This window comes from Macaca nemestrina, chromosome 4 (genome assembly GCF_043159975.1).
Source record: "Macaca nemestrina isolate mMacNem1 chromosome 4, mMacNem.hap1, whole genome shotgun sequence".
In the NCBI taxonomy this organism is placed as follows: Eukaryota; Metazoa; Chordata; class Mammalia; order Primates; family Cercopithecidae; genus Macaca; species Macaca nemestrina.
Genome location: NC_092128.1, coordinates 86,174,059 through 86,195,999, shown reverse-complemented (window position 1 = coordinate 86,195,999; position 21,941 = coordinate 86,174,059). Strand labels below are relative to the sequence as shown.

General features: G+C 34.8%; 1 protein-coding gene across 7 annotated transcripts in view; it reads left to right on the top strand.

The window, feature by feature from the left end:
• Positions 1-21,941, top strand: part of LOC105475614 (alkylglycerol monooxygenase) — a 423,463-nt gene that overhangs the window by 130,966 nt on the left and 270,556 nt on the right. For all 7 annotated transcript variants that reach the window (XR_011622194.1, XM_011731037.3, XM_011731035.2 and 4 more), the window contains exon 5: positions 4,919-5,014. Coding sequence is in view for 6 of the 7 variants with exons in the window: in XM_011731037.3 (XP_011729339.2) it covers positions 4,919-5,014 (96 nt within the window). In the remaining variant the exon portion in view is untranslated. The remainder of the gene's footprint in view (positions 1-4,918; positions 5,015-21,941) is intronic.

Below are 21,941 nucleotides of genomic sequence, written 5' to 3'. Positions count from 1 at the left end.
AATGGGACCAGAAAGATAGACATAGGTTACTTAATGACTTTCTAAATAGAAACACAAACCCTTATTTCAAACATAAAATCTAAGTAGATACGTCTTAAGGACAGAGATCAATACTCTCTATCTATAATCAGGTAATTTTGATCTGTGTCATTACCAATCATAGACTTAAGGAATGTGGCACATACTATTTGATTCTTCAATCCTTAGTTTCTCAATTCTGATGAACATTTTTTAGTTGCTTTTTCTCTAAATTAATATTATAAAAATAAATAAAAATCCTAGAAATAGATACATTAGTAATGTTAATAAAATGTTTCTGAACTATTAAAATAAAGCAGACATGAATTCTAGAGTTCAAAAGTTTTTTTGTTTTTCATTTATTTGAAAGTAATTTTATGTTTACCATTTAGCCACTTGCTTAGCAGCTTAGTCGTGGAGTACTTTACTCTCTCACCTCCTACATTTTCTATTTGTCATTGTCTCCTTACTTTACTTCTTACCTTGTCCAAATTAAGATGCCTAATTTCCATGACTCTGTGAAGGACAGTCTGGAGTACTTTACTCTCTCACCTCCTACATTTTCTGTCATTGCCTCCTCACTTTACTTCTTACCTTGTCCAAATTAAGATGCCTAATTTCCATGACTCTGCGAAGCACAGTCTGCATCCTCTGCTGAAATCCTGTGCCTTGAAATCTTCAGGCCATGAGTAAATCCAGTCATCTACCCTCTTCACTCCCACATCCAGATTGCTGAGTGCTACGGGCTTCCTCTTGCACCAGGTCAGCAGTTTGGTGCCCCTCCATGTATGGATTCAGATCCAACTGATTCCTAAACACTGTGTACCAAGTCATGAACAGGAGACTGCTCTATTTTCTCCTCTCTACCTTGGGGAAACTCTTCAGAATTTCATGGTCTCTTCAAGATCTCTTCCCCACTCCTGCCTCTTGAACATATTTAAAACTTCAAAGAGAAATGTGAGTTTTTTTCTTTTTTTCAGTTTTCCTTATCTAGTCTTCCCTGTTCATACATATTCAATTAAAATTCATGAACTCACAAGTGATGAACATGCATTCTTACCTCTAGTTTTATAGAAAATGCTCACCTCTCTTCAGTTGGTCTAATCCTTAGGTTGGTGACATTGCTCTTACCTTATATTTTTTTCTCTTGGACTTTGTCCTATCAGATAGTCTTGGCATTTTCTCTCTTCGTTTCAACTGCCTCCTTCTGAATAAGCCATAAATATAGTAAGATCTCTCACATTAAAAAAATAAATACACGGGTAATATCTCCTCCCTCATCCATTGTTTTATTGCAGGAATACATTCAGCTGTCTCCTTTTTTGTTATCAGAGAAACATAGAAGTCATCCCTGTTTTCATTTTGTTACCTCCTCTGGCTGATTCTTAAACTTACTAACTTGGGTTTGTGAATTTTAGGTCTGCATTCTAGGCCTACTGTTCTGCTGATTCATACTTGCAAATTCCATGTCACTTCTTTTTTTTCAGTTCCTGTCTCACTTGGACACTAACTGGGAGTCTTCTCTCTCTCTTAAAAATTTCTCATCGTATCTGATAATGCTAGCTACTAGATCTTTCCCACCTCTGAGACTGTCCTGTATCAGCCTCATTTACGGCCACTCCTGACTGCTCACAGAGTTGCATCTTCGGCTAGCTTCCCACTGTGGACACACCTATAAGCCAAATAAAATTGATATTTGCATGACACCCATATCAACAAGTTCAAACAAGACACTTGCTGATTCCCTGAGATGTAATTCCAGACAGATGTTTCCAAAATCTTACTCAATAGCTTCCTGGACACACACCTCATAGACCCCAACACGACATTCCTCAAGTTGAACTTTACCACCTATTCTTCCTGTTCACCTTCTTGGTGAACAATATCGCCAATAGACAAGCCAGAAATCTGAGTGTCTTTTGACACTGCTACATGCCTCTCAACTCCTATGTTTGAATAGCTGCCAAATCCTTAAATCTGTTGCATGTACTTTACTGCTCCATCCTCTTGGCTACTGCTGTGATTAAATATGCATCACTTTTCTCTGGGCTATTGAAATAGGTTCCAAACATATTTTTATATTTTCTATTTCTTACATGCTTAAAAAGATGTGAATTGTTTCCTTATGCCTAATCTTCTTGAAATGGTTCCCTTCTCTGGTTTAGCCACTGTCTAAATTATTTTTCTGTGTTGGCTGTGAGGCACAGACATACTGAAGACTCACTGATGAAGGCTATCAATTGTTTCTTTAGAAAAATGCACACTCTCCCATGCACACGGGCTCACACGTTATTATGGCAGCATCAGGAGATTCGTGGATTCCCTGAGGTCTGTCCAGAAACCCCATGGTCCAACCTGATTTCTAGCCACACTACTCTCCAACACCTTCTACGATATCAAACATGTGTAGCTCCCCCTAAATGCCAGGTTGTTTCTTGCTTCATAATACTGTCTCACACAACCCCTGCTTGCCACGTTCACTTAGTAAGAGAATAAAATCCACTCATCTTCTGTCTGTTAGCCTTAGATCGCCTTCAGGCTTGTACTCATTCTTTCCTCAAACATATAGGTCTGGGTTGTTTCTCTCCATTATAGCCCTATTATATATGACTTCTACAAGACAATAAAATAACCTAGGATAGACAGTGTAATTTAAAGCTAAAGAAACTAAGAGTCTGAATGACATAGGTTTGAATGCATGGTAGATATGGATGTATTTGGTAAACGGTATAATGTCCCTAATCCAGCTACCAAGTTACTCTGAGTTTGAGGAAGAAGTTTCTTCGGTCGAGTTAGTACCATATAAAGATTTATAATGGAAGTGGCCTTTAAATTGGTTTTATAAGCTATGTAGGATTTGGAAATGCAAAGTTTGGAGGTAGAGAAGAAAAGTGAGAATTCTCTTACCTGGACAACATTTACTAAGTGCTTTCCATTGTAAAAATTAGAACCTTGATTGTGTCATTAGACCCTTTTTCTAGAACTGTATTAATCATAAGTAATTATCACTCATGTGATTCATGTGAATTATTTCCTCACCTATATTTTTTGTTAGAAATACGATATTTTGGAATTCATAGTGAGCTTATTTTTCCATTGGTCAGTTCCTCATTATATTACCAATATGTAAGATTTAGCACACTGTTTCATAAAATGAGTTAAGAAAATATAATCCTATGGAAAACTCATCAAGAAAGTAGTCTGTGTGCTAATAGACTTGTGATTCACATTAGCATGGTAAAAGCTCTTAAAAGACCTGTGTTAAAGAAACTTTGCTTGTTTAATTTACCCCTTCACGACTTCTCTGATCATATAACCACATTTTCCATAATAGCTGGTATTATTTCAAGGGACTACTTCTCCACACTTTGGGAAATGATAATGAACTATAAATATTCATCTGCTATGCATAGTCTTTCCAAACAGAACTACTTATTAACCATCCAAAATAAGTTGTTTTATAATTTTTCTCACCTCTCAAAGAGGAGATTCCCAAATACCCCTCAACTTAGAGAACTTATATCATAGGCCATATATGTTTTGCAAGTACTTTGCTATTAACCTATTGGGGGATAATTGTTTTAATACATTATGAAACAATCAAATCATAGTAGCACAGATGTTTTGGAACAGAAAGGATGACTATATTTTAAATGGTTTTCCCCTCCACCACTAATTTCAGGAACCTGAAGCCTAGAGAAGCTTAAGAACTTAGTAAATATCACTAAGTGGAACTATGGCCTAAAATTTGACTAAGTCTCTAGTGAACTATGGATTAAAGTGGAACCATGGACTAAAAATTGATCTATTGAATAAGAGCCCAGTATTCTTTTGCTCACTAATCTATGCCATTGCTTAATAACTCATTTATATTTTAAAAATTCTACTTATGATGACAGTTGAAATTTTTTATGACAGATTTGAAAACAAGAACTAGACGAGTTTTAAATGCATCATCATTGCTAAATATCCTTGAAATTACATTTTGCATAATTGAGAACAAAAGTTGTAAAATAATTTTAAAATAAAATTATAATTCTCAGAAGAAATGCTTTTAAAACATCCAGTCTTTCAGAAATATAAACTCTATAAAATCAGAAATGTAAAGTGAAAGTCGGATTCATTTTACTCTTATTTGGTTATTTAGTCTCGCATTTAATAAAATGTTTCCTTCCAACATAAAACCACTCTTGGGGATCAAAGTCATTAACAGAACAAGCAGATCATGTTCATTAGTTAATTCTAATCAGTTCTGTGATTTAATTGTAAGTTGTTTTTCCAAGGCAGAGGCATTTCTGTTTATTAGGTAATATGGACCTTTTAAATTTGTTTTCACCATGGAAACATATCATACCTCCTTCCTAATAACTTTGAAAAAATTAAGAGATATGATGTCATCAATCAACCATATAAAACCAAAATTAAAAGGAAAAGTATATGCTGTCCTCTTTTTATATGAAATTACTTTCTTTTATTATAATTTTACATTATTATTGAAAATGCCAGGTAATAATACTGAATTTGGGAGCTGTCAAAGGAATAAAGTCATCCATTCCTACGTTGTTCAACATAGAGTATTTGTGTGTATATAAAAAACGCTTTAATTCCAGAAAACACATCCAACCTTTTTAAAATTAAAGAAATAACACATAACATATAATATTTTAACTAGACAATATTAAATGCAAAATCAAAGTCTAGCGGCCTTAGCTCCAACATGTCTGTAACTTTATCACCATGTGGAATATTAATGTTGCAAAGTAAGCATGACAATAAAATATACAGTATGTACAATGAGATATATTTGCTGAAGAAATATGCATTTCAGAATATTGAACCATTAACAAAGCATTGAGAATTCATATATGCAAATTAATTTTTTAAAAATTTTATCTTTCAGATTTTCTACTCTCCCCTGGCCCTCTTCATACCCCCTTCAGTATATGCTGTTCATCTTCAGTTCAATCTTCTTTACCAATTTTGGATCCATACAGAGGTAAAACCTTTTTTATCTTTGTAAGTTTTATACCTAAACAGCCTGAAGCAATGTCCTGGAAATCCACTAGTAGATGATTTATTGTGTAAGAAAAATCTTTGTCTGCCTTTTTTAAGGAGAAACATCTGTTCATTTTTATTCCTTTTTACTGAATATATATTGCAAAGTTTATAAGAAGCAATGAGGCCAGTTGGTCTCAATTAAATAAAGCAAGTTTTTGAACTATTAAGTACCAAAACATTTTAATACTATATTCAATACAATATCTTCCTGTATGACAGTTTATTAAACATTATTTACCAAGAGAGGTTGAAATTCATTTCAATTCAGAGATTTAAACACATATATGTATGTATATATAAATATGTCTATATTCTGTTGGAGCTCTTTGAAACATCCTTAAAAATTTTATAGAAATTATGAAAATAATTTTTGATTGGAAAACTTGCTCTAACTACAGAGTTTAAATTTTATTTAAAATTGTTCAGTATATTGTTAGTTCCCCCCCCCCAAAAAAAAAACTGAAGAAATGTAATTTTAGAGTCTTCCGTGGCATTTCAAATTGTCAGACTTGAATGTTTGCAACTAGGTTATTAAGCAGCTGATTGCTTTATGAACATTTGTACCAATCCTACTGCTAAAATACCAAAAATCACAGACCTAGAAATATTCTCACCTATACACAAGCACTCTTTTAAACATTTGGTATTTATTGGAAGCCTTTTGAAGTTACTAGAGGAAGCATGTTGACAGGTGTTGCAACTGGTTGAACAACACTACAAATCACAGCTGCATTGTACGTGAAATCTTGATACAACAAAGTGCATTATTCCATTAACCTGCAGTATTTTATGCTACCGATTTACTTGGAATAAAGAGACTGTTACCGTGACTTTGGACATATGTAGCATTATTTGAAGATCTATCATGAAATAGTATTGTGTTTTATGATACTTAACACACATCAAACACTCAATACTACAACCATCTGAAAGAGATGTTGCGGCCAATTCTAACTCTAGAGGTCAAAGACCAAATTTGTTTAAATCAGTGGAGGGAAGCTTTCTGATGATTTACATGGAGGGGTTAAGGGAGAATTACATTTTATAGCAGCTCTGCTCCAGGTCATGCCATGTGTTGGGTCAGGTATTAGTTTGGATGCAGAACAATAGTGCCTCAGTCACTTTCACATCTTCCTGTGTCCCTCTGAGAGGGCCATGAGCTAGGGTTTGAGTTCCATTTCATGAAGTAAAGCAAGAGTGGAGAAAAGCCACTGGTGAGACTTATTCCTCTTAACTAAGAACCTCCAAGGGGCTTCTTTCCACTTCAAAAGCAATGCTTAGAACCTCTCCCTTGTGTTACACTTTATGCTTTTCAAAATACTTTTCTGTGTGTGGGTTCCTACAGTTGAGCTGCCTGGGAGGCAAGAACACATCTTCTGAAATTCATGGTTTGGATCTTGGAATTTTAAATTCTATTATTAACCGTGAAAACAGTTCTGGAATATTTCTCAACTGTGCAGTTACATTTGTTTATTATATACAACATAGAATAGTTTGTTTACAAATAGTAGAATAATTCAGGATGGAGAGCCAAGAGGTTGGACATCATGACTGCTTCTGGAGAGAAAGAGAAATGGAATAGAGGATTGGGGTGGGAGAAGTATTAAGTATTTTTTTAAAATCATTTTTACAATTTGCTTGTCTTGCTTTTTTCAATTAAGAGTTAATACACAGATTAGTAAGTAAAAAATAAAAACTGAAAACAACAGCCTTTAGTCTAGAAAAATATTCACTTTATGTTTTCCTGTACTGTAAATTGTGTGAACCCCTTTAGGCCACTTGCATACTGTTTAATATCGGGCCTCACACTTGGATCTCCATTGACAGAAATGATATGCGAGCTGTAGAGGTGACAATGTTAGAAAAAGAGCCCTGTATATTCCTGAATGGAGTTTCATTCTTATAATTGTTTCACTTCCCCTAACATCCGTAAAAATCAGTTATTACTCTAAGAGGAATATGATCTTAAGAAGATACTGATTTTTTTGGAAAGCGAGGAAGATTCAGTTCTCTTAAAATCAGTCACATTAGAATAAAAGGAAGGAAAACCCCTAAAATCACATATTTGAAAGACTGTATGTGAGATTAAAAAAAAAAATAGGCCATAAAACACACTAAATCATTTATGGAAATTTTCTGTTTACTTTTGAGTTATTTTGATAAATAAACAAAGTCTAGGCCAGGCACAGTGGCTCATGTCTGTAATCCCAACACTTTGGGAGGCAGAGGTGGGAAGGTCACCAGAGGTCAGGAGTTTGTGACCAGCCTAGCCAACATGGTGAAACCTCATCTCTACTAAAAATACAAAAATTAGTTGGGCATGGTGCACACCTGTAGTTCCAACTACTTTGGAGGATGGGGCAGAATAATTGCTTGAACCTGGGAAGCGGAGCTTGCAGTGAGCCAAGATCATGCCACTGCACTCCAGCCTGGGTTACAGAGCAAGACTCCCTCCCTAACCCCTCCAAAAAAAGAAAAGAAAAACAAACAACAAAGTCTATTGTCATCTTCTTTTTTAAAAAAGTTGTGAAACATTTGGCTTGAAACTCTACTCTGTTGCTTAATTTTTGTGACTATATTTTTGTCTGTGTATTGTTCATGGATCTAAAGCCTCTGCAGCACATATTCAGTTATACTCTATTGTGAATTCACTAAAGATAGTAAGAAAACCTTTTTATTTAACACATGTTTTTAACTTAAAACTGTGGAATATTTTTAAGCATTGTTTTAGATATCAGGTGTTATTTGGGTGTTAGCTGAGTTTTTACAGTACAGTAGCAATCGTATAATGATACTATTAACACTATTGTCTTTGTTTTTTTAAAATTTATTATCACATTGTTAATGTATCTATCATGTAATGCTTGAGTAGATAAATGTAGAAGAGAAATAACTTAATTCTTTGATATTGAAGATTTGAATCAAATGATTCAATGATTTTTTGTTTTTTTTTCTTTGAGACAGCATCTCACTCTGTTGCCAGGCTGTAATACAGTGGCACCATCTCAGCTCCCTGCAACCTCTGCCTCCCGGGTTCAAGCGATTCTCCTGCCTCAGCCTCCCAAGTAGTTGAGACTACAGGCACGCACCACCATGCCCAGCTAATTTTTGTATTTTTAGTGGAGATGGGGTTTCACCATGTTGGACAGAATGGTCTCAGTCTCTTGACCTTGTGATCCACCTGCCTTGGCCTCCCAAAGTGCTGGGATTACAGGCATTAGCCTGTACAAAAAAATTAGCTGGGCATAGTGGCGGGTGCCTGTAGTCCCAGCTACTCGGGAGACTGAGGCAGGAGAACGGTGTGAACCCAGGAGGCAGAGCTTGCAGTGAGCCGAGATCACGCCACTGCACTCTAGCCTGGGTGACAGAGCAAGACTCCGTCTCAAAAAAAAAAAAAAAAAAAAAAAACAAAAAAACCCTCAATTTGAAACATGTGATTTTATTTTATTCTTGATGACTTTTCATGAGCAGAAATATTGAATTCTGAAGTTCACTATTTTATGTTTTTTTAAAAAAATATTCTCTAAGAAATCTTTCACTATCACAACCTCTGAAAGATAGTCTTCTAGGATTACTTTTGAAAATTTTAGAGTTTTAACTTTTATCGTTACTCTGTGATATTCTTGAATTAATTTTTACATATGGTATGTGGTAGAATCAAGATGCCTGATTTCTATGTACATAACCACTAACTATAGCCCCATTTATTATAGAGACTTAAAAAAATCCATTAGATATCCTTGGTGACTTGTTGAAAAAATGTTGACAAATTATGTTTGCATTTATTTTTAGACTCCTACTCACTTTCATTGATGTATTTGTTTCCCTTTATGCCAGTTCCTCAATTTATTGATTATCATAGCTTTAAAGGATGTATTATTCACACATTTGTAAAATAATTTAATTTTCTCTAGGATTTTTCTCATGCATAATTTTGTGGTCTTCGAATAAAGACAATTTTCTTTCTTTTTTTTTCCCCCCTATATTTGTGCTTTTTTTTTCTTGCCTTATTGCTCTGGCAAGGAGCTAGATGGTATAAGATAGAAGTGGCTAAAGTAAAATGTAGGCATCCTGTACTGACTTGTTTTCTCTCTCTCTCTCTCCCCACTTTTCTCCATCTCTTCATGTGTGTGTGTGTGTGTGTGTGTCTACTCTAGGGATTAAATATGCATTCCTATAATATTCTACCTTGAATTAATATAATACTTACCATAAATGTCAGAATTTTATAGTAATATAATTCAATCTATGCCCTCCCAACCTTTTAGCTAGCATTCTCACATACGGTAATCTTTCACATTCTAAATCCCAATATATGGCCGGGTACAGTGGTTTACACCTGTAATCCCAGCACTTTGGGAGGCCGAGGTGGGCAGATCATCAGGTCAGGAGATCTAGACCATCCTGGCTAACACAATGAAACCCTGTCTCTACAAAAAAATACAAAAAAATTAGCCGGGCGTGGTGACAGGCTCCTGTAGTCCTTTCTACTCAGGAGGCTGAGGCAGGAGAATGGCCTGAACCCAGGATGTGGAGCTTGCAGTGAGCTGAGATCGCACCACTGCACTCCAGCCTGGGCAACAGAGCGAGACTCCGTCTAAAAAATAAATAAATAAATAAATAAATAAATCCCAAAATATTGCTTTCATTATTTTAGATTTAATTAGTCAGTTATGTTTAAAGGAATCAAGAAAATAAAACAGTTAATCTTCTTTGTTTGCCCCGATGTTTACCTTCTAATAGTCTTCTTTCTATCTATTAACCTAAGTTTTCATCCCTTATTATTTCTTTTCAGGCTGAATAACTTTTGCATCTTTTGTAATGCAGACCTGTAGCAACAAATCTATTCAGTTTTTGTCTATCTTAAGATGTCATGTTTTCCCTAATTTTTGAAAGATACTTTTCTGAATATGAAATCCTTAATGGATATTCCTTTCTTGCATTTTTTTCAATACTTTAAAAAGTTTAACTCATTGTCTTTAAACTTTTATTTTTTCTAATAATTCAATTTTCATATCATTGTTATACCATAGGTAATGTGTCTTTTCATTCCTAGATATTTACAAAATTTTTCTCTTCCTTTTAAAATGTTAGCCGTTTGACTATAATGTGCCAATGTGGTATTTAAAAAACATTAATCTGGGACTACAAGTATGTGCTTTGGAGTTAAGTGGTCCTGGTCATGATTTTCTTAAACATTGTTTCTGTCCCTTTCTCTTTCTCCTCCCCTCTGGGAACATCAATTAGCTAGGTATTCTTCATGATACTACCTTAGAGATCAGTAATGCTCTGTAATTTTTAAGATTTTACTTTCTTTTATATTCAGATTGAATAACATATATTAATTTGTCTTCAAGTTTATTTGATCTTTTCACTACTTTCTCCGAGCTGCCATTGAATCCATTCAGTGTATTTCTCACATTGGATATTATACATTTATGTTCTAGAATTTGCCTTTTTTTATGAAGTTTTTTTTTTCTCTGTTGAGAGTCTCTTTCACTTATTGTGACTATTTTGCCTTTATGTCCTAAATGTAATAATTATTTAAAAATTATTGTCTGCTAATTCCAATATCCGGTTCATATTCAGGTCTACTTCAATTGACTGTTATTTTACTTGATATGAATCACATTTGTGTTTTTTTCTTTGTACGTCTAGTAATTTATTGTTAATGTTATATATAAATCGTTATGGCAGATTTGTTGTAAAGACTCTAGATTCTGTTTTGTCCATCTGACCATTCCTTATTATTATTCTAGGAGGTGGTGAAATAATTGGCTAACTACCCTGTGTTTTTGGAGACTTTGACTTATACGTTGTTAGGATATATGGGGATTTTTGGCACTGTCTTTAGTCTTAGGGCATATTCCTTATCCTTGGTGATCTTCAATTTTAGGGCAAGCCTTGTCTTTTTTTTTTTTTTTTTTTAAAATAATGAAATGCCCGAGGTGTTTACAAAGCCCCTCTCACTTGGCAGGATTTGAACTCTAAATTCTCTTTTGCTAGCACCAGACAGCAATTGAAGTCTCTGCTCAGCAACTTTACAACTTTCCAGCCTCTGAGGTTTTCATCAGATTTCTTAGTGTCTTGCCCTACATATGAGTAATTTAAGAGTCAGCCAGGATTTGAGGGCACTTTGTATGCAGACATTATAGCTCCCATTCCGTGGTCCCTATCTTTCTAGGATTTCCCCCTTATATTTCCAGTCACTTTTGCTGTCCTAAAATTTGACCTACGACTCCTAACCTGGTTCATACACTGTCCATTCAGTGATGTAATTGACAAGCTATCAGGAAAATGAATTTTTCTCAGCAACACACTATACTCAAATAACTGCCTCAATTAGTCCTTTTGTCTGGAGATAATTTTATGATAGACCTAAATAGTAAAGGGCAATAGAAATTAGAGTACAAGAGAGCTGCAAGGATGCAATGTGCAAAATGAGAAAGCATAAGAAATGTGCAGCAGAATTATGAAGTAATACATCCAATGAGATAATAGAAACCAGAAGTTTTCAGAAGCTAACAGATATAGAGAAGAATAGAAAAATTTTACTCTATAGCAGCAAACGCAATAGAGTGGTAGCAGGATGAGCAGAGACTTAGAAGATCTGACTTCTGAGGACACAGATAATAGAGTGTTTTGGTTATTGCCCTTTAGTATCCAGAATTAATGGAAGTCTAATATTATTTATCTAATCTTCAAAATTATATTAAATTTACTTAAGATCCAGTCATGTGTGAAGATTTATGTTTTTAAGTAACTATCTCCATTTTATTTATCTTTTAAATAACACATTAAGAAAGAAAAAAATACATACTATTTGTGATATGTATTTTAAGTAATGACTGCAGAGAGACATGTTTAGTGAATATTAAATTTCTGTAGCTGTTATTTCACCATTTGTGTAGATAGGAATTAATGTATTGGAATTATTAATCTAGCTGACAAATCTTCATTATCAAATTAAATATTTATTTTGTGTAAAGAAATATGTCACCTGGGAGATGTTTTTAATATTTCATATACTATGATTATAAAAACTTAAATATGAATATTATAAACACACAATTAGTCATGCCTTTTTAAAAAAACAAGTTACATTGCAAATAAGCAAATCATTTCTTCTATGTAAACTGCATTTTTTATTTTGTGGCCTTTGGGATTAAAGTGCCTGAGTTTGACTCCTGATTTTATTTGTTACTGTGCCTATGAACTTACACAGAGTTCTTTACCTTCTTGTGCTTCAGTTTCCTCCTATGTACAATGAGGATAATAACAATGCAAAGTGTCATAGTCTGTTTTCCGTTGCTATAACAGAATACCACAGACTGGGTAATTTATAAAGAATAGAAGTTTATTTGGCTCAAAGTTCTAGAGGCTACAAAGTCCAAGATCAAGGTGCTGGCATCTGTTGAGGGCCTTCATGCTGAGATATGACATGGCAGAGGGCAAGCAAGCATGCAATACAGAGAGCAAATAGGGTGCAAATTTATTCTTTTATCAGGAGCCCACTCTTCAAATAACTAACTCACTCCTGATTTAGGCAGTAATAGTATTAATAAATTTATGAAGACAAAACCCTCCTGACCTAATCACCTCTTAAAGATCCCAACTCTTAACTCTGTCACAATAGCAAATAAGTTTCAATATGAGTTTTGGAGGGGACATTCAACCATAGTGTATACATTGTTGTGAGGATTAAAAAAATGTAGTTCACATTTCAATCTAACAATTAAAATAATGCTTGAAACTCAAGCACAAGAAGGCGAAGGTAAAGAACTCTGCACAAGTTTATACTCATAGTAACAAATAAAATCTGGAGTTGAACTCAGGCAATATAATTCTAAAGGCCACAAAATGAAAGATGCAGTTTACATTATAGAAATGATATTACTTACTTGTAATTTATAACATAGATTGTTACTGTTATCTTTTTTGAAATATAGATACCTGTTTTACTGTATGTCACTTACTAACCACTCTTAGCCATGATGATTATTCACGTGTATTTTGTGACATAATTTTAATTCAACGGATATTTTGTTTAATATGAATTATTAATATGAATAAATGTAATCAAATTTAAGACTTAAATAATTAATGAATCCCCAACTTACTTTAGGGCAAAAAAATGCCTTCTTTTTTTTTTTTTTTTTTTTTTTTTGAGGCGGAGTTTCACTCTGCCCCGGCTGGAGTGCAGTGGCGCGATCTCGGCTCACTGCAAGCTCCGCCTCCTGGGTTCACGCCATTCTCCTGCCCCAGCCTCCTGAGTAGCTGGAAAGAATGCATTCTTAACTGTAAAAATTTGAGATTCTAATCATAAAGTACATTGTTTAGAGTTTTTTTTGTTATTTATTTTTTTCTGATCTATAAACTGATTAATATACAGATTATTACATTTGACAAGTTCAACATATTTTTGAAAATATTTCAATTACTGTGGTCTGCAGACATTTAGTGAGAATCTATGGCTAATCTTGTAGTATCTTGTTACTACACATAAGACTAAGTATTCTAGTCTTATGTACTTAATTAAAAAATTAAATGGTGGAAAATGAGTTATAATTTTCTTTATGAAGATGTAGCTAATTTTGAAGAATATATTTTAAAAGGACTGACGTTTAGAAGCACAGTTACAGTGGTCTCAGTCCAAGAATTCTCAGTTACTTATGGTTACTGAGAATTGGTCTGACATATTCCAAAGAAAATTTAATGAGTATCATTTCTATTCATTTATTTATTTATTGTTTATTTTATTGTGAGTGTATCCAGTACTCACTATTTTTCAGGAAGTATTTTAACATTAAATTTTCGTAACAACTCATTAGAATTTGTAGTGGTATTACCTCCAATTAAATATACTGAGTAACTCACCCTGGGCCATATGATTAGTAAGTATCAAACCTGGGGTTTGTACAAAGTAGTCAGACTCCATATTATTTGCTCTAATCTACTACACTATGCAGTTTCCCTCTACAATGGTCATTTCTGACCTTAATGTTGTAATAAATAGCCACCATGTATTAAGCATCTAGTACGTGCCAAGCAAAAATTGCTCACTTAATTTTCACAAAATAATTTGAATCTCTGAAGGATAATTAAAGTTTTACAGGTCGTAAAGAATGAATTCAGTAATAGGGCTTTATTTTAAGGGTATAGGTAGACATACATGCAGCAGGAAACCATTCCAGAAATTTAATAGAAAGTCAGAAAACTAAATTTTTTATATTCATCAAACTCTGTGAGCAAATCTCTTTCCTTTTAAGGCTAAGAACGTTGATATTCTATGATTTATATCAGGCGACACAGCATGCATGGGAGATAAATTTTGACCATACTTCATTCACTTGTCACACTTCTTCCTCAAACAATACATTTATCTGGGTTTCACTCGGTAGACCCTGGTGGGTGGCAGCAGAGTTCATAAAGAACTGATATGGTAGAGTTAAAAGATCAAGGTCATTGGCTAAGGCCGAGATCAGTTGTAATTCTTCCTGTACCAAATAATTGTGTATACTTTACCCACATTTACTTCCCCCCTCTTAAAATCTAACCTATTTCTAGAGGCCAGTCCTGATGAAAATACTTTAGTGATGTTCTATTGCTTACTGAATAAAGTCTAAATTCCTTTCATGTTCTTTGTGTACCACCTCCCAACTATATCTCCTGGTCTATGTCTCATTACTTTACTTATTTATACTTTATTTAGACTCTCTGACCTTGCTTCCAAATCTGTTAAGTAACAGTAGTCATACTCATCCATAAGAGTGTTATGCAGATTAATGAAATAACAAATGTAAAGCTCATAGTTTGGAACATAATATGTTTTCGATGAATAGTACTTATTTTGAAAAAGTCAAATGACTACATTTTGGAATTGGTTCATAAAGTCACAACTAGAACTGAGCAAGGGTAGGGTCTCCTGCATGCATCAGAATAATGTGAGTGTAAGTACTCACATTATATCTTATCAAGTTATAGAATGACTGCTCCCTTCCAAGAACCACATGAAATAAATCTCTGGTGAGTGAAGGTAGGAATTTGCATTTTGAACAAGCATTAGACTGAATGTAAATGGAATAAATTTTGAGCATCATGAAAGTAGGAGCTGACAGTAAACTTCTTGAGGATAATAACTATGTTGTATTAATTTTTGTTTTCCCAGTGTACAAAACTTAGATCACCACCAGCAAACATCTTTTTAATGAATGAATGCACTGATTGTGTTAAGTAGATTCTCTACAATATGTTTGTTTCTTGGCAGGAGGCAGAAAAAGCGACAAGAAGAATATACTCATAGGAAAGACCTGAGTCAGAATGGATGTATTAATAATGTATATATTTTTAATCCCTAAGAGGACAAGGGAACGGATATACTTTAGTAAGATGGCTTGTCCTTAGCAGGAAGCTATGCAAATGGAAATGACAGGGCAAATGAACTTAAGACGTGTAAGTCCTTATAGATTCTAATCTAGTGGTTGAGAATGTATTATATAATATTTGACTTCAAAATATTAGTATCTGAAAATATTTTTAACGAATAACAGTTTATAATAGATGACAAAGAGATCTGATATTTGAGAATGGAAGCTGAGACTTTGCTGAAGTTGCTTATCAGCTTAAGGAGATTTGGGACTGAGACGATGGAGTTTTCTGAATATACAGTCATGTCATCTGCAAACAGGGACAATTTGATGTCCTCTTTTCCTAACTGAATACCCTTTATTTCTTTCTCCTGCCTGATTGCCCTGGCCAGAACTTCCAACACTATGTTGAATAGGAGTGGTGAGAGAGGGCATCCCTGTCTTGTGCCAGTTCTCAAAGGGAATGCTTCCAGTTTTTGCCCATTCAGTATGATATTGACTGTAAGTTTGTCATAAATAGCTCTTATTATTTTGGGATACGTCCCATCAATACCTAATTTATTGAGAGTTTTTAACATGAAAGGCTGTTGAATTTTGTCAAAGGCCTTTTCTGCATCTCTTGAGATAATCTTGCGGTTTTGGTCTTTGGTTCTGTTTATACGCTGGATTGTGTTTATTGGTTTGCGTGTGTTGAACCAGCCTTGCACCCCAGGGATGAAGCCCACTTGATCATGGTGGATAAGCTTTTTGATGTGCTGCTGGATTAGGTTTTCCAGTATTTTATTTAGGATTTTTGCATCCATGTTCATCAGGGATATTGGCTTAAAATTCTCTTTTTTATGTTGTGTCTCTACCAGGCTTTGGTATCTGGATAATGTTGGCCTCATAAAATGCGTTAGGGAGGATTCCCTGTTTTTCTATTGATTGGAATAGTTTCAGAAGGAATGGTACCAGCTCCTCCTTGTACCTCTGGTAGAATTCGGCTGTGAATCCGTCTGGTCCTGGACTTTTTTTGGTTGGTAGGCTATTAATTATTGCCTCATTTTCAGAGCCTGTTATTGGTCTATTCAGTGATTCAGTTTCTTCCTGATTTAGTCTTGGGAGGGTGTATGTGACCAGGAATCTTCAGAGAAGTCTCAGGATACAAAATCAATGTGCAAAAATCACAAGCATTCCTATACACCATAATAGACATACAGAGAGCCAACTCATGAGTGAACTCCCATTCACAATTGCTTCAAAGAGAATACAATCCCTAGGAATCCAACTTACAAGGAATATGAAGAACCTCTTCAAGAACTACAAACCATTGCGCAATGAAATAACAGAGGACACAAACAAATGGAAGAACATTCCATGCTCATGGATAGGAAGAATCAACACTGTGAAAATGGCAATACTGCCCAAGGTAATTTATAGATTCAATACCATCCCCATCAAGCTACCAATGACTTTCTTCACAGAATTGGAAAAAACTACTTTAAAGTTCATATGGAACCAAAAAAAGAGTCCTCATTGCCAACACAATCCTTAGTCAAAAGAACAAAGCTGGAGGCATCATGCTACCTGACTTCAAACTATCCTACAAGGCTACGGTAACCAAAACAGCATGGTACGAGTACCAAAACAGAGATATAGACCAATGGAACAGAACAGAGCCCTCAGAAATAATATCACACATGTACAACCATCTGATCTTTGACAAACTTGACAAAAACAAGAAATAGGGAAAGGATTCCCTATTTAATAAATGGTGCTGGGAAAACTGGCTAGCCATATGTAGAAAGCTGAAACTGGATCCCTTCCTTACACCTCATACAAAAAATGATTCAAGACCTAAAACCATAAAAACCCTAGAAGAAAACCTAGGTAATACCATTCAGGCCATAGGCACGGGCAAGGACTTCATGTCTAAAACACTAAAAGCAATGGCAACAAAAGCCAAAATTGACAAATGGGATCCAATTAAACTAAAGAGCTTCTGCACAGCAAAAGAAGCTACCATCAGAGTGAACAGGCAACCTACAGAATGGGAGAAAATTTTTGCAATCTACTCATCTGACAAAGGGCTAATATCCAGAATCTACAAATAACTCAAACAAATGTACAAGAAAAAAGCAAACAACCCCATCAAAAAGTGGGCAAAGGATATGAACAGACACTTCTCAAAAGAAGACATCTATGTAGCCAACAGACACATGAAAAAAATGCTCATCATCACTGGCCATCAGAGAAATGCCAAACCACAATGAGATACCATCTCTCACATGAGTTAGAATGGCAATCATTAAAATGTCAGGAAACAACAGGTGCTGGAGAGGATGTGGAGAAATAGGAACACTTTTACACTGTTGGTGGAACTGTAAACTAGTTCAACCATTGTGGAAGACAGTGTGGCGATTCCTCAAGGTTGTAGAACAAGAAATATCATTTGATCCAGCCATCCCATTACTGGGTATATACCCAAAGGATTATAAATCATGCTGCTATAAAGACACATGCACACGTATGTTTATTGCAGCACTATTCACAACAGCAAAGACTTGGAACCAACCCAAATGTCCATCAATGATAGCCTGGATTAAGAAAATGTGGCACATATACACCATGGAATACTATGCAGCCATAAAAAAGGATGAGTTCATGTCCTTTGTGGGGACATGGATGAAGCTGGAAACCATCATTCTCAGCAAACTATTGCAAGGACAAAAAACCAAACACTGCAAGTTCTCACTCATAGGTGGGAATTGAACAATGAGAACACTGGTACACAGGAAGGGTAACATCACACACCGGGGCCTGTCGTGTGGTGGGGGAAGGGGGGTATAGCATTAGGAGATATACCTAATGTAAATGGTGAGTTAATGGGTGCAGAAAACCAACATGGCACATGTATACCTATGCAAGAAACCTGCATGTTGTGCACATGTACCCTAGAACTTCAAGTATAATTTTAAAAAAAGGAGAACCTTGATACCAAACCATGCACCAAAGTACTAGTGATCCATCTGCACTAGTAAACTAGAGATAAAGCTTTGGAGCTGGTACAAGGATGGTAAGAGATGGACAAGATCCCTGCATAAAGCCAGGAGTCTCTACAAAACGATAGTTTCAGTGGATGAGTATGAAAAAGGCAGTTTCACAGTAAAAAGAAAAAAATGATGGGAATACTTCCCTAGTCATAAACCTACCAATGGCCAGGCATGGTGGCTTACACCTGTAATCTCAGCACTTTGGGAGGCTGAGGTGGGAGGATCATTCAAGGCCAGGAGATTGAGACCAGCCTGGACAATATAGTGAGACCTCAGCTCTACACAAAAAATTAAAAAATTTAACAAGCATGGTGGCACTTGCCTGGAGTCCCAGCTTCTTAGGAGGCTGAGGCAGGAGGATAGCTTGAGCCCAGGAGGCAGAAGATGCAATGAGCCAAGATCACACTACTACACTCCAGTGTGGGCAACAGAGCAAGAATCTGTCTGAAAACAAAACAAAACCCAAAACAAAACCCTAGCAACTTGCAGATCTCAGGTCAGAATTCCACTACTCACATAGACAAGATAATCAACCTCCAATTTCATTTGAAAAGGATCTCAGGCTGGTAGTGGCCTCAGGCATTTGGCAAAAGTAGAGGAACAAACATTAAAACCAGGTGATATGGTTTGGCTGTGTCCCCACTCAAATACCATCTTGAATTGTAGTTCCCATAATTCCCATGTGTCATGGGAGGGGCCTGGTGGGAGGTGATTGAATCATGGTGGTGGGTCTTTCCTATGCTGTTCTCATGACAGTGAATAAATCTCATGATATCTGATGTTTTTATAAAGGGGAGTTCCCCTACACATGCTCTCTCTTGCCAGTCACCATGTAAAATGTGCCTTTGCTTGTCCTTCATCTCCCACCATGATCGTGAGGCCTCCTCAGCCATGTGGAATTGCAAGTCCATTAAACTTCTTTTTCTTTATAAATAAAAAAAAAAAAAAAAGAGAGAGAGGGAGAGAATGGAAGCTGAAATGTAGATTCATATTTGCTTTGTTTACTAAAGTATCTAACGCTCAGATGATGTCAGGCACATGGTTGGTAATCAATTAACATTTGCTGACTAATCAGTAGAAGTCACACCTGAAATTGGGAATACGATCATAATCGCAGTCATAACACAGTGAGTTTTAGAAACAGTCAAAAGTATGGAGCTTGCACCATAATACTGTGGAATGGAGTTTTGGACATGGATTGCTTAACCTTCCAGTTTATCAGTTGCCTTCTTTTCATATAATGTTGTTATTACTCATACCAGCATGATTCCATTTATCACTGGATGCCTAAACTTGTAAATATAAAATGATGTTACATAAGAATGAAGTTTGGGATGGTTAAACCTATAAATGTTTCCAGTTTTTCTTCTGTAAATTTACTCTGTGTTGTTTAAAAATAACAAAATAACTTATTCTCTTTTGAGGGAACATGTTTAACAGTTACTTGTATTCATTTTTCCAAGTAGAAACCAAAAGTGTTATTCAAAAGATATGCTGAAACAAATTCAAATAAAATGCTAACTTGTCCCGCTCTTGTGGTTTTGTTTGAGGAATAATGTAATCATAAGTGACAAGAATCAGCCTTCAAGATAATTTATTATAAACGCAGTCCTTTAAAACTTTTGTTTATTGTATAAACATAACCTAGTCCCATTCTTCATTAAAACTAAGCCTTTAACTCTTCAAACTTGTGGTATGGATTCATCAGAAATTTACTCCCTATGAAGCTCTTTATGATCCCAACAGTCCTGATTCCTCCAGATTGTTTTATTTCCAAACTGTAAATATTGTTTTTTCACTCCTTAGTGTGGAAATTCAGCTACCTCCATATTACATGCTTACTGAAGTAGAAAACTGCCTAATCAAATAGGAAAACATTTGGCCGTGAATAAATCAGGATTTGTCCAGCATTTCAAAGTGTGAAACTAGGCAGACAAGCACATATCCTAAGAGTTCTGCTTTCTCTTCCTTCCCTGTAGATAAATCAGAGGCTAATATGGCCACCACTACCATCTGTCTAAATACTTGTGTGGTTGTCTTGAATTAACACAGCAGAAATAGTGGAAGAAGTAATTAAGATTTCATTTTTACATTTCATCACCAGATGCTCTATAATATAAATGTATCCATAAACGTTCAGGTTGATTAAGCTTGTAACAAGTAAAACAATAAGTGTTTAAAGATCAACTAATTCAGAACAAGAAACTGTTTTAATATGTTGACTTACAGTGTTTGCGGATCTTATTCTTTTTCTAAAACTTTAAATGAGAATTGCTGTAGATTTTATTGATAGTATAAAAGCATATTTTTATGTATATTCAAACAATAAATGCTGACATTGTCATTCATTCTACTTTTAAGTTAATAAATAGAAAAGTTAGCGACACTAAAATGTAATTTCCATTGTTCCACTCTGTGACCTCTCGAAAGATCTTCCCGCAGTACCTTGTACTCAATAAATAACCAGAGAATAAATGAAATCCATACAGATTCTTTCAATTTCTGTATAATCAGTTGAAGAAATTTATGAGCAAGAAAGAATAATCTAAATTCTCTTCAGGAATAATCAATGAGATTATTGCAAAGCTGCACTACGGGAAACTAAATAAAAGCACACATCAACACTAAAAGTAATTTTCAGCTTGAGACTTGGAAAGGGAACTCAATTTGCTCTTATTAGACAATGCTTGGGCCAATTATAACTTCAAATTTATTATAAATTCAAATATCTCTACTGTGAAATAGCAATTATAAAAGAAAGAAAAATGAGTGATTTTTTAAATCAGTCCCAAGAGAAAACAAAATTATGTGGAAAAGGTAACTTGTTTGTAAAATCTTTTTTTCTGATATAGTTTTAACTTTCCATTGAAGGAGCCTTTGGAGTGTAAATTTGCTTCAGGCAATGCTTGTGTATTACCTCATTTCTTTTTACTTTTAAAACCTAGTGAAGTCCCTAGAAACTCAATAAATATTTGCAGAATAAATGAACTGGCCGACAAGAGACTTCTTGCTCTCTTGTTATGCAAATAGCGTTCAGTAAGAGTTTCTGGTAAGAATTTATAAATACAGGTTTTAACGCTCTGAAATAGATTGTTGCTAGTGTTGATAGAAAACTCTTACTGGTAGGTTGGTACTTAAAGAAGTAACTGTTCAGTATTTGAATATATATTTAATATTTAGTATATATGGCAAATATATTTAATAAGGTTAAATATATGATTATACTACATAATATTTGTGCCCTTCAGGTTTTCCATCTGCAAATGAGAATAAATATGGCAATATCTTATTGAAGGAGCACAGAAATATTTATTTATTACTACACACTTTTTAGATAAGTATGCATGAGCCTATAGTTAATTTCCAAATACATTTTTGTACATATGAACACACACATGTGTAGATAGATAAGATAGATGGATATAGATAGATGAAAGAATAAATGAACAAAAAAGAGAAGAAGAAG